The sequence below is a fragment of the Cryptosporidium bovis genome (assembly GCF_009768925.1).
Source record: "Cryptosporidium bovis isolate 45015 chromosome Unknown contig_16, whole genome shotgun sequence".
Classification (NCBI taxonomy): domain Eukaryota; phylum Apicomplexa; class Conoidasida; order Eucoccidiorida; family Cryptosporidiidae; genus Cryptosporidium; species Cryptosporidium bovis.
The window spans coordinates 134,417-151,251 of NW_027125032.1; the positions used below are offsets into that span (position 1 = coordinate 134,417).

The 16,835-nt window shown below is 30.6% G+C and overlaps 5 protein-coding genes across 5 annotated transcripts; all 5 read left to right on the forward strand.

The window, feature by feature from the left end:
• Window positions 1-1,850: 1,850 nt before the first annotated feature.
• On the forward strand, window positions 1,851-3,320 carry FG379_000812 (cell differentiation rcd1; the record flags this gene model as incomplete). The annotated part of the gene is made up of 1 exon (XM_067326222.1): window positions 1,851-3,320. One exon carries the CDS (start codon window positions 1,851-1,853, stop codon window positions 3,318-3,320), a length of 1,470 nt encoding a protein of 489 aa, XP_067182907.1.
• Window positions 3,321-4,486: 1,166 nt separating this feature from the next.
• Window positions 4,487-7,174, forward strand: FG379_000813 (uncharacterized protein; the record flags this gene model as incomplete). The annotated part of the gene is made up of 2 exons (XM_067326223.1): window positions 4,487-5,551; window positions 5,621-7,174. The coding sequence occupies 2 exons, from the start codon at window positions 4,487-4,489 to the stop codon at window positions 7,172-7,174; spliced, it is 2,619 nt and encodes an 872-aa protein (XP_067182908.1).
• Window positions 7,175-7,651: 477 nt separating this feature from the next.
• FG379_000814 (uncharacterized protein) lies at window positions 7,652-9,265 on the forward strand (the record flags this gene model as incomplete). The annotated part of the gene is made up of 1 exon (XM_067326224.1): window positions 7,652-9,265. The coding sequence occupies one exon, from the start codon at window positions 7,652-7,654 to the stop codon at window positions 9,263-9,265; it is 1,614 nt and encodes a 537-aa protein (XP_067182909.1).
• A 607-nt stretch (window positions 9,266-9,872) lies between these two features.
• Window positions 9,873-12,350, forward strand: FG379_000816 (uncharacterized protein; the record flags this gene model as incomplete). The annotated part of the gene is made up of 1 exon (XM_067326226.1): window positions 9,873-12,350. The coding sequence occupies one exon, from the start codon at window positions 9,873-9,875 to the stop codon at window positions 12,348-12,350; it is 2,478 nt and encodes an 825-aa protein (XP_067182911.1).
• A 1,061-nt stretch (window positions 12,351-13,411) lies between these two features.
• On the forward strand, window positions 13,412-16,711 carry FG379_000817 (phosphatidylinositol 4-kinase family; the record flags this gene model as incomplete). The annotated part of the gene is made up of 1 exon (XM_067326227.1): window positions 13,412-16,711. One exon carries the CDS (start codon window positions 13,412-13,414, stop codon window positions 16,709-16,711), a length of 3,300 nt encoding a protein of 1,099 aa, XP_067182912.1.
• Window positions 16,712-16,835: the final 124 nt, after the last annotated feature.

A 16,835-nucleotide genomic window follows, 5' to 3' on the forward strand; every position in this document is an offset into this window, starting at 1 on the left:
AAACTACGATCCTTTTTCTTTCTTATTCAATTTACCTATTTCCCTACTACCTTTTTTTTATTATTTTATTATTCTACTGTCCTCTTATTTTTTTATATACACCCAAATGTACCGCTCTTCCTCTTTTCTATCATTTATTTGTGGCACCGAAAAATAAAATTTTTGCATGTATGCATGTAAGTATGCGGTCTCACGCATTAACAATAAATTATATTTAATAAGTGAAATAATCTGAAGTTCAATCTAAAAACATAATGTCAATGATATTTAATTATGTTTTCTTTTTTATGAATAAAAAACTACTATTTCCGAGTTCTTCAAATATTTTATTTAAAAAAAATTTTGTTTGATTATGTCCTTATACAAAAAAAATGTTATATAAAAAACAAACAAACACCTTTACATATACTTTATAATTTGTCAATATTTTTCAAATAAATAAACAAACAAATAAATAAGACAAATGTTTTCCAGGTTTCAAAGTGTTTGTGCCGTTTGTAATCTTTTACATCAATTATTTGCATTGTTGTTCCCCACATGGCGCCATGCCGCGACTTGAATAGTTATAATTTGTCCTTTTGATGTGTTATTCTCCTTACTGTATTTACTAAATAAATTATTATCAAGCTTCCATAATTATTGGTATTACCTTGTTTTTTAATAACTTAACTTGAAATTTACTTCATTTAATGAATATGCTTTAACTAAAATAAGCATTTAATACGAAATCAAGAATGCGTTACCAAATGTTTTAATTATGTTTATCTTGAATTTTAATTAATTATATAACAATACATTAACACGTTCCTTTTTATCTTATAAACTGTACTTTAAGTATCAATAGAGGCATTTCTACAGTGTTAAACTAGAAATACAAAGAGCAACTAATGTATTATATTTGTTCGAGTGAAATTCAATTTATATAACAATTATAAGCGGCTTTGTAATATTTACTCAATATTGTGTTAACAAGAACTAAATAAATTAAATTACCTATTAGTTCGGTGGAATAAGAGAAAAAGTTACGAATCTAAAATAAACTAATTTATGTTGTGCATGGGCTAAAACTCCTGTTTTTTTATATTGTGTGTAACACATTTAGAACCATGTTATTATATTTGCTTTTAACTCAAATGACTTTTTTTTCTCCGGCCAAATTATAGTTAATAGCTAGCAAATGCATTAAATTGGCGGTAAGGTTGTCACAATGAACTTATAATGGTTAATTGCAGATATTTTTTGACAAAGATAGAGCAGGAACAATTAGTGTGAAAAGAACAATTTACAGTAAGCCTTATAAAATTGTTAAATGTGTAAATAAGTGTAACACAACAATGAATTCTTAGTTTTATGGTAAATCTGCATTACTTCCAAATATGACCCACACAGTAGACGAGAGTAAAAGGCGCCGTTGCTTATGTTGTAATTTAAAGCGGCTTGTTTAGTATGATGAAAAAATTAACTTTTATTTTGTGAATAATTAAATATTGTGACTATTTGCTTATAGAAAGATTTAGTTATATTTGTATTTTTTGGAGTTAATTCAATTATATTGAGTGCGATAAATAACCAAAAAGGTGAATAATTAATAATTACGATCTTTGTGTATAAATGAGAAGTATGGGAAATATAATGAAGTAACATTTTAATTTATATTTCATAACAGCAATTATTGTTAATTTACTATCATTAGTCATTATTCTTTACTTTTTATTAGTATTACTTCCTATATTTCTGAATTGTTGAGGAATATATATTGAGTATTGATAAAATTTGAGCATTTTTTCTCCTTTTTAAAATAATATAAAGAGAAAAACACTAATAATTTAACTATAAAGTAATATTGAATTATGTCACAGGGAGAGGTGGGTAATGGTGTTTCAGAAGTACCCAGCTCATCATTAACTGAGCATCCTATACCGGGTTCTTCTGTATCATCTTCATCATCTTCCTCTAATGGAAACAATATTCAGAGTGAAATAGCAATTGGTAGCTCTGAAGATTACGTTAATGTAATTGGTGAAGGAAATGGTGGGAATATAAATTTAACTGGAGTTGGCGGTGCAATAGGAATGGTAACTAGTGCTGTTGGAATAAACGAAGCAGGAGCTGGAATTGTTATTGGAGAAAGTGCGACTTCGGTGGCAGCTAGGACTGGGACTGTTGAAATAGTGAATCCAGGAACAATACAAGGTTCGATACAAGGACCTATGCAAGGAGCATTGCATGGATCAATACAAGGAACTATGCAAGGACCTATTCAAGGATCAATACAAGAGCCAATGCAAGGGTCAATACAAGGGCAAACACAAGGATCAATACAAGGACCGATGCAAGGACAAATACAAGGATTGATACAAGGACAAATGCAAGGAGCAGTACCTATATCTGTACCAATAACAATACAGGGAAGTGGATCAAATGTAATTGGATCGGTAGAAGGAACAGGTATTGTGGCAGGAACAGGTGGAAATGTAATTATTAATAACAATGATAAAATGAGTGAAATGATGGCACAAAAAGAAAAAGTGTATCAGTACTTAGTTGATTTAACTAATTCTTCGAAAAGGGAGATGGCACTATCTAAGTTATCAAAATATAGAGAAACATTTCCAGATCTAGCTCCATTAATGTGGCATAGTTTTGGTTGCATAGCTGCATTATTGCAGGAAATAATATCAATTTATCCATTGTTATCTCCTCCTAGTTTGTCTAATCAGGCCAGCAACAGAACCTGCAATTGTTTGGCATTATTGCAATGTATAGCTAGTCATCCAGAAACGAGAGGGCATTTTTTATCGGCTCAAATTCCATTATACCTATATCCGTTCTTAAATACAGTTACAAAGTCGCGTCCATTTGAATATTTACGCTTAACTTCACTTGGAGTTATAGGAGCGTTGGTTAAGGTTGACGACCCAGAAATTGTTAGTTTTCTGCTACAAACTGAAATCATTCCATTATGTTTACGTGTGATGGAAACAGGAAGTGAATTGAGTAAAACAGTTTCGACATTTATTATTCAAAAAATTTTATTGGATGATATGGGTCTTTCTTATATCTGTGCTACTCCAGAAAGATTCTTTACTGTTTGTCAGGTACTTGGAAATGTTATTACGCAACATAATGAAGCTCCCTCTCCAAGGTTGTTAAAACATATTATTCGTTGTTATCTTAGATTATCAGAAAACCAAAAAGTAAGGGAGCCACTTAAACAAACGATTCCACCGATTATTCTTACATCCAACTTTAAATTGATTTTTCACGACGATGTTGTAACTACAAAATGGTTACACCAATTATATGCAAATATTTGTTAGATTTATATCTTGTATATGTAAGATATATAAAAAGAAATAAAAAATAACAACCAATAGTAAACTAATGATGGGTCAGAATCTACACAAAGGGAATTTATTCTAAATATTATTTACCAATATTTATTTCTATGTATTGCAAATTTAAACAATGTTTACATCTACTATTTATATTTTGTTTTGAATTCCTAATAAAAGGGTTTTTTTCATATATATATTAATAATTTATATCCATAACTAAAAATAGATGGTCACTATATTATTATTTAATTATTTTACCTTTAGTTTTATTCGTTCTTTATAGTCTTTAAATCAATGCTGTTACTTTGATTTAATTTATTATTAATGAAAATTGGTTGGATATTTAGTGAAATAAGCTTAATGAATCAATTTTTCTCATGAAGGTGACTATATAACATTCAATAATGAATGTTTGCACCATTTCGTTCAAAGCAAATATTGTGTCATTGTTATATAAATATATGTTGTTTAAATATGATATATCTCATTTGAATTTGAAAACTAAATTATTGGGTTTGATAAAGCTCGTTTTAATTTGTTGATGTTAATATTCAACTGTAATATTCCGACATACAACAGCATAATTATGCACAAAAGGGCGGTTATAAAAGCTCCTCTTGGCGGTACAGTAAATTGTTGTTATGTTGGGGGAACTATTAAAAACGAATTAGATCGAAGAAGAAAAGTAAATTTTAACTTTTTTTTTAATATGAAAATTTTAAGTTAAAGAGGAGTAAAGGCGCAATTATAAATATAGATAAGACTTTAATAGGTTATATATGTACGCATACAATATATAAATATATGTATTTCATGTATTTATTTATCTATATATGTTTGTAGATAGGCATTTGTATTTATATGAATGCATATATATATTTGTATGTACAACTAAAGTTCAATAACAATTAGTATATTACACTTACTGGAGAGTGGATAGTGAATATTTGATAAAGCTGTGATTTTTTTTTCATTTCTTTTAATATAGTTGATAAATTAAAGTAATCGTTAGAGTATAAATAATAGATACTGTTTCTGTGTATAACAAGGATAAATATTCAATATTATTGGTGAATAAGCATTAATCAGTTATAAATCAAGAACAATAATACATAAAAATAAAACAAAGTAAATATATTTGCACCAGTATGTCTAATTATCATAACCAAGTGAATAGTGGTATGGATACTGGAAGTGTTGGAATGCAACAATATCCTCCACAAATGCAGCAAAGACAGGCTGTAGGTATGATTCCATCGCCATTTCAACAGGTTCCTGGAAATGTTGGTGGTATTGGAACAGATGGAAGGCCAATGACATCCCCATTTGGAATGCAAAGTAATGGAGGGGTCTCAATGGGAACTGGAATAACACCTCCACCTCCTCTATCAGTATCTTCATACCAAAATCAGAATCAAAGTGTGGCTCCTGGGGATTACTATGGATCTAATCCTGTTTCGTCATTATCTACCCAATTTCATCAGCAGCAACAAACAGTGCATCCGGGAGGTTTAAGTATTTCTGAAATACAACAAATAAACGCTCCCTCATACTTTGTTCGTCCATCTGTTTCAAAAGTACCAAGTTCAGCAAGCTTAAAGCAAAAGGCTCATATACCTATAGGATTGGTATTTCAACCGCTGGCAAGTCCCCCTCCAGGTTATCCAGAAGTACCAACTGTTTCTTTTGGTTCAAGTGGTGTGTTGGTGCGTTGTAAACCATGCAGAACATACATGAATCCTTTTGTTAAGTGGGAGGCAGGTGGAAGACGCTGGATTTGTAATATGTGTGGTTATTCAAACGAAACATGTTCTTTTTATTATTGTGGGCTAGATGAACAAGGAAGAAGAACAGATAGATTTGAAAGGCCAGAACTCTCAGTGGGGAGTGTTGAATTTATTGCTTCAGGTGAATATATGGTTAGACCTCCACAACCACCTGTTTATTTTATTGTATTAGATGTTTCAATGCCTTCAGTTTCCTCTGGACTTGTAGAGACAGTGTGTACTGCAATTAAAACAGCAATACTTTCAGATAACATCCCGGGAGGCGGAAGAGCCATGATTGGAATTATAACATATGATGTTCATATACACTTTTATGACTTAAATAGCAATCTTTCTCAACCCCATATGTTTGTTGTAACTGATCTTAATGATCTATTTCTTCCCTTATCAGAAGGGGTTTTAGTTAATGTTGCTGACTCAACAGAGGTAAGTCTGATTTATTATTACATGTAAAATTTACTAACTTTACCGATTTACTTATTATTACCATTATAGCAAATAATAACACTTTTGGATAATCTACCAAATTTGTGGAGAAATAATAGAAATTCAGAGAATTGTATGGGTTCTGCTATAAAAGTAGCTTATATGGCAATTAGACATATTGGTGGAAAGGTTTTGTTATTTGCATCAAATGCTCCTACTGTTGGTGACAACACAATAAAGTTAAATAGAGAACAAACTACTGTAAATTCAAGATCATCTGGTAAAGATTCTAAAAATTCAACTTCAGACCGCGAAGTGGAACTTTTAAAGCCGGAAAATGATAACTATGCAAATCTTGTTCATGCATTAGTAAGAGCATATATAAGTGTAGATCTATTTATGTGTACATCACAACCTTATGTCGATTTAGCAACAATTTCTCCAGTAGTTAAAAAAACAAGTGGTGATTTAACGTACATCTTTGGATTTAATTCTTATTTACATGGACAGAAATTAATAGAAGATGTATACTCGATTTTAACTAGAAATTCAGCATGGGAATCATGTATTAGGTTTAGAGTAAGTCGTGGTTGGAAGATACTTAGTTGGTATGGAAATTTCTACTTTAGTGGAGTAGACCTTCTTCTCGCCCCAAATTGTCATAGAGATCAGGCTTATAGTATTGTTTTAGATATGGATGACAATGTGACAGTTGCTCCTGATCCATTTGTATATATACAGGCAGCTCTCTTACATACAAATAGTGACGGAGAGAGAAGAATTAGAGTTCATACTGTGGCCCTCCCTGTTACTCAAAATTATGTTGAATTGGTTTCTAGTATGGACGTGCAAGCAACGGTCTCAGTTATATGTCAACATGCAATGGAACTTAGCCTAAAAGGTAAATTACTAGATGGCAGGAATTACCTTCAAACAATTTGTTCACAAATAGTTCTACCTCAAGCCAATCAAATGATCGAAAACGTTAAATCGCTTCCTCTATATATTCTAGGTGTTCTTAAGTGCCCTGCATTTAGAGATTATAGAGAAATTGCTCAGTCAGATTCTAGAATTTATCATTGGATTAGACTTTCAAGTTTAAGACTTGAATCACAAATGATTCTATTTTATCCAAGAATGTTTTGTCTGTCATCATGGAATTTACAACAACAAGAAACCGATCAATCTCTTGTTCTTCCACCAACTCTTAATCTAACTGCAGAAAGAATGACTCAGTCTGACGCCTATTTACTAGAAGATGGTGAATCCATGTACATTTGGCTCGGAAGAGCCATACCAACCTCCTTTATACAACAGGTATTTGGGGTTGCTACATTAGATCAATTACACCCAGACTATGCTGAGAATGTTATTGGAACTACTGGTGACAAGGTTGGTATTAAAGTTGCTGGTCTTATAAATAATATCAGGGAACAGAGAAAACCACCATTTATGAAATTATATACCATTAGACAAGGTGATCCTCTTGAAAATAAGTTCTTCCTCTCTTTAATTGAAGATAAAACACAGGGATATATGCTTTCTTATTCGGATTTCCTTAATAAAATACTTCCCAGGTCAAATCCTAACACCGTTCAGAGATTTGGTGGAGTTTCTAATTAACTTTATTATTTGTTTTCACTATTATCTATTATTTTTTCATTTTTAATTTGTACTTTCTATAACAATGTTACTGAATAAAATATATCTTTGTTGGCCGTATATTTAATTCTAATTGAAAGTAAATTTTAAGGGAAGACCGTTGTTTCTAGATTGGGCACTTCCAAAATTCTTGTATGGCCATTAATTCCTACAATAAGATGCATGTGCATGCCGCGCGCGGTTACGTTGATTGCAGGCGCTATTTGGTGGCATTTTAATTAGTCTTAATTGACACACGTAAAGTTAATAAAGTAAATAGGAAAAAATTGAAAAATGGTATTATTGCTTCGATATTTGCAATCAAAGTTACTTATAAGTAGTTTTTTTAATTGTGTAGTATCAATTTTAATTGTTTTACGGCTTACTTAATAAAGATAAAAGCACAAGATTTAAGCTATAGTTTCATATTTTTATAATACAGTTTTGAAAGTAAAAACAATGAATTTAATGGAATTAGCTCTAAAAAATGGAATAAAGAACGCTCCAAGTGGCCCGTTTATGTACCCGTATTCAATTAGAGGCAGGAAACCGCTTTCATTACTATCAGATGATGAAAATTCAGATAATCTAAATAGCTCTGATCATTCAGAAAATGAGGAACAAACTATAAATAATGGTGGAACAAGGTTAGTGAATGATTATTATTTCAGTAATAAAAAAAGCAATAATACAAAATTAGATGATAAAAGCAAGATTGAACAGAAAGAAAGACTCCAGGAAAAAATGTATGAATATAAAAGTAGAAGAAAAGGAAATGAAGTTGAATATATATCTAGAGAGGATGCATTTGAAATTCAATATGCGAAAGACTTTGAATTTTTTTTTGGAGTTCCATATAAGCCATACATAAGGATGTCAAAATACAGGTTTGGTAAGAACATTAAATATCCAAGGGACTTGAAACAAGAGAATGCAGTATATAGAAAGTATCCAAGATATATTTTCAACGATCCATGGCCAGAAATAGATGTTTCCAAACCAATACCATATGTAAAACAAAAACAACCACCTAAACTTGTAAATGATAGAGGAATACCTATTTCTTGGATTAATATTATTGAAAGAAATAAAAGATATAATATTAGAAGAGGAAATAGCACTTCAAATGATATATTAGAAAATAGTGGTGAAAGGGAAACTCAACATACAACGCTTGGTGATGCTGTTGTTGCCCTTGAAGTTTCATCTGCTCTTCTTAATGGAGATTTGCCTAGTATTATAGGCGAAGATAAAAGAAGTAGGAAACAAAAAAGATTTTCATTTGTTAGAGACAATATACGTGGTGTTGCTGAAGAAATTGAGTCATGGACTAAATGTCCTGTTATTCAAACAGATATCTCTAAATACCTAGAGAGTTCCTGGAAAAACATCGATAAACTCATAGATAATAACAAAAGCACTGACGGGGTAGAACATAATGTAAATACTGAAAATATAATTAGACTGAAAAGCAATTCCTCAAATTTAGTTAAAAATGAAAGCAAACAAAAATTATATAATAGCAAAGATACAACAACAAACAATTCTGGAGAATCAGATAATACTGGTAAATCAGAGGTTGTTTCCAAAAGTGAACAAAAAATCACTGATACCTCATTAAAGTCAACGGAAGTATCAACATTAAAATCTTTTTCATCACATCCACTTCAAAAAGTAGGTGACACCTCGAGATCTAAAAATGATGAGTCACCACCAAAAAAATCATATTCAAAAGAACTCGACTCTTTTAATCCTCAAGAAAAGGATACTTCTCCTGCTCCAGTAAAAAGTGAATTACCGACTAAACTCCCACCTTCAAAAGGAGCGCCTGCTACTTTTTCTCCTCCACCTCCTCCAGCAAGAAAAGGAGCTTCTTCAGGCACAGCAAAAGAATCGTCTTCAGAGGAATTACTCACTTCTTCTGAAAAAAAAACTTCTGTAGGGTCTATAAAAAGTGAATTACCACCTAAAGGTCTACCTAAAGGTCTACCTAAAGGTCCACCTAAACGAAACCCTCCTTCAAAAGGTTCTATACCAAAAAAAGCCGTCATACCTTCTAAGAAAGGATCTTAATATACCTTACAAAAAAAAGTATCCTCTTTTATAGTTAGCTTTAAACTTTAACAAAATAAGTGCAAAAAAATACATTTACCTTACACAAAAAGAGTTATTTTGATATATATCGCTATTGCTGTTATTTTATACTAAACCTATTAATTTATTTATTTTAAATCTTATAAATTTGTTATTAGGCGAGCTAATATTATGGAAGGAAAACTATTGAATATATGTTTAATATGCAAACTGAACAAGCCAGGTACTTACAAGTTCATAAAATAATTATCAATTTTTCTTACATTTTTTTTAGTGCCTATTTAGTTTTTTTTCACAGCTTTTTGAATATACACGATTCATGCAAAATATTTGCACAAATTGGCGCCCGCGCCAAAGCATGTAATTAAGGTCCGGTCCTGACTTGAATATATGATCACAGAGTCTGAATAAAATAAGAAAACAAGATACGGAGAAAAAAAACTAACATAATAATAATTCGTGAATAATAGGTTAATAATAAAGCATTAATTATCAATCTATCTGTAAATTTATTATTTTATCCGTATAAATAATAATCACAATTAAAATAGAGTAATTGATGTAAGAACTAAAAAAATAAAAGATAATGGAATTATTAGCAAATAATAAAAATAATGAAGAGAAGAAAAAAGTGTTAAAGAATTATCCCGACTTAAGATGTAGTGTGTATTTGGCATACCCAGAATTTGATGAATATGCAGAGGAAGAATCAGATGTACAACTAATATTTTGCATAAGAGAACTATATGATTATGTTTATAATAAAAAGGAGTATGTAGAATTAAGCAAAAAACTGAATTTGAGCAATGATATGGAAATTATTAGCAAGGATATAGAGTTGAAAAAAAATATTAACAATGACGTAGATATAAGTAAATGTTCAGAACATAGTAAAAGTGAAATAAAAATTGCTAATCGTAGTGAAAACAATGAATATAATTGTGAAATTGGAAGTTGTGTACAAGAATTTCTGGACTTTGTGAGTAATATTTCCAGTATAATTTCGGTATGTTTAGAGACTAAATTAGATAGAAATCAACCAGCGAGCGTGTACAATAAACAAATAAAAAGATTAAGAGAGCAAGAAAGGAATATAGAGAGAATAAGGTACTATGCCATTGATAATGAGGTTTTATTGAATTTGGTTGAAAAAGTATCAAATTCTATACAGTATAAACTATATTGTCTGGTAAAGATCTGCAGTGATAATTCAATATGTATAAATGATGATAAAATAATAGATAATGGGTTTCAACTAACACCACTTAGGATAAAATATCCTTATTTGACTGGCACATATATTCAAGTAGGAGAAAAGGATATAAATGGAAATGTCAAAGGTGAGGATTTATTATTGGATAAAAATAGGTCATGGTATAAAGATCATTTAGAAACACGTGAATATAAAAATAGTGAAAAATGTAAGTATTTAAATAATACAAATGGCAATGAAATTACTAATAAAATGATAAATGAAATAGAGTTAAATGCGAGAAATAAACTAAAGGGAAATAAGAATAAAACAAAGTTAAGAATAAAAGAAGAAAGTGATATGTATAATTCATATTACTTAAATAACAGGAATGAAAACATTTGCGACAAAGAATTTGAAGATGATTATGCTTCACTGTACAACAAGTATGACAAAAATTCAAATGAAAATTGTGAAGTTACAATGGATAAGTTAGTTGGTGGAGCAACAAGGATAATCAATAAAAAAATGGAAAAAGACATTATGGAAATGAAGGTAGATGGTTGGGGTTTAATAAGACATAATTTGGATAAAAAGCATATTGAGGACATTAATAAAAGTGTTAAAAACTATGTACATGATTCTTTAGGCAATGCTGAAGAGAAAAAGGATATAGTTGTAATAGACAGAAGGAAGAACAAAAAAATAGGCACTTCAAATAAGGCTCTGTCTTTCAGTAAAAATAATTCAAATTCTGAGAAACCAAAGAATTCAAAAATTGGTTGTTCTAATGGCAACAATGAAAAACCGGATTCAACATGCAATAGTGAATCTTTCAGTTATAACACATGCAGTGATGATTATACCGATAATAGCAATAATAAAAGTGTAAGAAAAATGAAAAGTATATTTGAAAAATCTTCACCAACAAAGAGGGTTTTAGTTTATAATAATGAAATCAATAATGACGGATTTTTAATAAGTGATAATAAAAAGAAAGTAAATACAAATTACAGAAAGAACAAGGACTCATATTCAAGATCAAATAAAAAAGTGTCATCTATAGTAGGCTCTCCCTCGCATGTTCACTCTCAAAACATTAGTGGAATAACAACGGGCACAAGTACAAGACAACAGTTATCTAATTACAAGGAGACAATGTATTCCACAAGTAGCTGGCTTCCATTATCTAGAAATACAGGTTTTAATCTTGAATACTTAAATTCAAATGTTAAAGCGAATGAAAAGCAATCAGGATCAGAATATAATCCAGCAGCTGAATATGCACGTTTTTCAGATGCAGTTGGTAAGGCAATACATCCTATTGTAGCAGATGAATCATATAGAAATAATGGGAAAAATATTCTAAATCCTAAAAAATTATTTAATGCAAAATTTGGAACTCTAACTGTTGATAACTTCAAGGAAATTCAGGAAAAATTAAGATTAAAGACTGAGGGCTGGACTATTCATGGTTCTGGCCTTCAAGATCCAAGAGCCAATTTATTTTGGGATCCAGCAGTTATGACCGCCGCCTCGACTGCATCTCTTTTTTACACAAACATGCAGTCATCTAACTCACCGCTGCTTATAAACACACTTATTCCATCAAACAGCCAAATTACAAGGAGAATGAGTTCTAATCAAGAATTTATTTTGGACTCGCCCTCCATTTCGTCCTCGCATTCATCATTTTCCGATGAACTAGAAATTAATCATCAAAACTGTAGAACAGACTCGCAAAGTGACGAAAAGTTAGAGTACTACAAAGAAAAAAGCAGAGAAGAAAGTGTAAGTGTTACTAACGGCAGCAATTATACTCAAAATCCCATCTCAAGCATGAGAAATCTTTCTAAAAGGAGAAACAAGTAATTATTAATATGGTGTCTATTCATGGCGCGTTTTCATTATTTAATATATTATTATATAGATTTTATTTAGGTAATAATAGTAGTCAATTAGTTAGGTAAGAAGAACGTAAAATTTAGAGAAAAAAAGTTTGGAGGAAGAGGGAATTAAACAAGGAAATTCCATAAAAAGAATACTACTAAATAAATAACAATATTTGCAAATATAATAGGGCTGAATGACAGCAATATTGTTTAGTACTCCGCACTTCTTATACAAATTTTAAATACAAAAATTAACATTATTTTAAACATAACTACTACGTTTTCCCAGAAAATTTCTTTTTTTAAATAATAGCTAAAGTAAATATTATTGTCTGATATTCTTCATTAAGTAAGACTTAGGCTGAATATTAGCTACTGTTTCATCTCGCCCTAAATTGTTAAATCACAAACACTTAAAGAACGTGAACAGCAAATAGACGAAAGATTGTTTTGAGGAAGAGTAAATGAAGAAGTGAACTTCGGAACTGCAAGAAAACTTAGATACACTCACTCTTCCTTACTCTCTTAAATTAAGACTATAAATTGTATTGAATAAGCAATATGGTTATCTATTTCCCTACCCGCATAATTGTATTTAGAAGCTAGAAAAAAATAATATATATTAAATATCAGTTAATGGATTTTTCTTTTTAACATAAGTTACACTATTTGGTTATATTTATAAAATTTTATTTAAACCGGATACATGCAAATATTTTAAGTAATAGTGATTTGCATGCATACACATGTATTGTATGTATATTTTAATTTGCATGTGGGAGTGGAATATTTTTAAACGCAGAAAATAAACACTGAAATAAATCTAGTCGAAGATTTCATATATATATATATATATATATATATATATATATATATATATATATACGTAAGAAAAATTAAAACCCAACGCAATTGAGTGATTAAATTTGTAGAAAACAAGGTGAATATGTGTATGTAATGTAAGGTATATATTTATTGTACATTAAACATTAAATTTAGATAATATTTGGTCAGTAATAGTTGTAAAATCGAAGATAGAAAATGACAGAGGGTTGGGGAGTGATATCTTCTTCAAAGTCAATGTCAAGTATATTTGGGAAAGGATTTTTAAAAGTTAGGGGATTTGGTGGAACAGACAAACAAGATGAAATATGCGATTTAAATGGCATCGTCAATTTGGGTGATTTTTCGTTAAGTAGATATAATGATAATAAAGTGAACGAGTCGTCAGAATTAAGTATATCTAGTGACAAGGGAAAAGGTTCACTATTGAGACTTTTTCAATCAGACGTTTTTGATTCTCATTTACATATGTATTACATTTATCACCACAAAGAACATGGAGTACATGAATACTTAGTTAATTTATTATATGAAAAATCGGATGGTGTTTTATGGTATTTACCTCAATTGTGTGAAATATCTATGAGTAAATATGATAAAAGCAGCTTGTGGAAGTTTTTTTTAGATAAATCAAGTGAGAATATGAATTTTTCACTAATTCTTTCTTGGTTTTACCAGGCAATTCAAGAAGATAATCTTCCACATGTTTCATTTAACGCTCAAAACATGCAACAGGAAATTGAGATGGCTGTAGTTAATAGCAAGCTTAAGCCTGATATAAGATATATTGAAAAAAGACTTCGTAATTGGAGAAAGTCTAACATTTCTTTATTAGCGAATACACCACTTATAAAAAATATTCATAAGAATTTTGAATCTAGGCTTGAGGCTACGAAATTTATTAGTGACTATGATATTGATAGTGGCAATGGTGCTGTTAATAATAATGAGAAACATGGTTGTAATTCGGAGCATAGTGATAATGGTGATAATGTCTGTGGTTACTACGCGAATGAAGAGAATACTCACAGCTATCTTGATAAAGATAATACAAAAACTCAACTTTCATTAACTGTTTGTTCAGCAATGCCTAGTAGCGAGACTATTAATGAATATATTGGCGAGGAATCCAAAAGTGATTTAACAAATAGTGATTTAAATATTCGTCGAATAGATAAGGTAGGTATCTCTTCACTGTCGTTTCCTTTATCATCATGTGATATTTTGCCAGATATATGGATTTACAGAATTGTAAATGGAGAAGATGATTGTCTTCTCGGATATAATTATAAGGATATAAAATCTAAACTAGACACCATAAATCGTCAATTTAAATATCTTTACTCCAATACTTCTTATGCAGCCGAATATAATCCAAACGGAACAAGTGTAAACAATAGCGATAATGGGGAGGGTATAGGGGCCTTCAACTCGTCTTTTGGCAGCATTATTATGGGCGGAGGTAGTAACAGTGATTCTTCGTCAGTAAATTTTAGTGAGAAAAAGGGGTCGAAAACTGAAGGAGTGGCTACGGGAGTGTCCTTTGGTAGTAGTAGTAATTTTAACGATGCTGGTGCAAGTGTAGGTGTTAGTACCAATATTGGTTATGTTAGCAACAATGGTGGAATATTCCAAAGCTCAGGAAGAGTTTCTATACCTTATTTCTTCTTCACTAAACTTGGTTCGCCATTCGATTTAATAGATGTGAATAAGTTAATTGGGGAAATACACCTCAAATTGAAAAGTAGGATAAAAGATAGTATATCAAATTCAGAATATATTAACGAGGATATATTTCAGGTATACATATCTGAAATAGAGAAAGAAAGTGAAACACTGTATTATTTACTTAAACAACACAGATGCAATTATTTTAATAGAATAAATCAGCTGGTATCACAGCTTTTGGAAATATCTAATTTTTTACAAACAAATATAAGTAAGGAACATAGAGACGAAATACTTGAATTTATAATGGAAGAATTGAATTTGTGGTTGTTTTACTCACGTTTTTCCATTTCTCTCATGGGAACTACTTTTTTATTAAATGGATTGTCTCTTCCGATGTTTCTTTTTAGCAACTCTAAAAAGGAAGATGATAATGATGAGTATCATTTAACCAATAACAATAAAAAGGACAGTTATTCGTTGCCTTATTCTTTTTCAAGTGACAAAAGTCTGAGTAACTTAAATAATTGCCACTTTCTGAGGATTATACCTGAGGAATGCAAAGTTTTTAATTCTAGGAAAAGAGTACATTTTTTACTTGCAATTGAAGTTGCAGATATGGATGAAGAATTTACATTAAGTTCGACTCTTGTTTCTGAGGATGTGATCAAGTATCTTAAGAATCATGGAATGTCTATTAAAGTTAATTCAGGTCATTGCAGAGACGATGATAATACAAATTCTCACATTAATGAGTATGATGGTAAAAAACTAGAGGCAAGAAAGGTGTTGACAAAATTTTTAAATATACTTTCTATAGGAATATCCGATTCTTCTCGAGAAGATAACAATGATGACGTTTATTTGGAGGGAGATAAGGATGCAACACCAAATTGCGTTGGTAATTTTAGCAATGAAGATGACAATAAAGAAACTAAACAAGATGGAGTTAATACTGGCTGGCCACAAGAAGCGTGGTCTAGTAGAATCGAAAGATACAGAAAAGAATCGCCATATTCTAGTTTAAAGAGTTGGGACGTTAAAACATTACTGCTTAAATCGTCAGATGATTTGCGTCAAGAACTATTAGCATCACAATTACTTCAACAATTTGATTGGATATTTAAAACAAGTGGATTGCCGTTATGGCTACGTCCATGTGAAATTCTCGTTGTCGGTTCTCACGGTGGTTTTATAGAATACATTCAAGATACATTTTCTATAGATAGCTTAAAAAGAAGGTTTAGAACGGATAATCTAAACCATTGTTTTCAACGTTTATTTGTTAATGAACAACTCAGAAATAGTGCGAGGAGGTGTTTTGCTGAAAGCCATGCAGCTTACAGTTTGGTAAGCTATTTTTTACAAGTTAAGGATAGACACAATGGTAATTTTTTAATTGATAAACAAGGACATATTATTCAAATAGACTATGGTTTCATGTTAAGTAATTCTCCTGGAAATGTTAATTTTGAGCAGAGTCCCTTTAAACTGACGCAAGAATTTTTAGATGTTTTACTTGGTGAAAATTCAGCAGAGTTTCAGTACTTTCAAGAATTAATCATAAAGGGATTCTTGGTATCTAGAAAACACGTTGATCAAATTATACTTACTATAGAAACAATGTCATCTGCTGCCAAACTTCCTTGTTTTGCTTTCCTCGGAAACAACAAAGAATACTTTATTCAAGAAATAAAAGACAGGTTTTTCTTACATCTAACCGAAGAGCAATGCATTCTTAGGGTAACTGAACTTATTCAAACATCCATTAATAATTGGAGATCTATACAATATGATGCTTTTCAAAGACTAACAAATGGAATATTGTAATTAGCTTTAGTAGACATTTTTTTCTACTTGATTCATTTTATATTTAATGTTTTTTCCCATGTCTTTGTTTCGTTAATGCTCTAGTTTTCTAACATGCATATTTTCTTTTATATACAGGTACTTA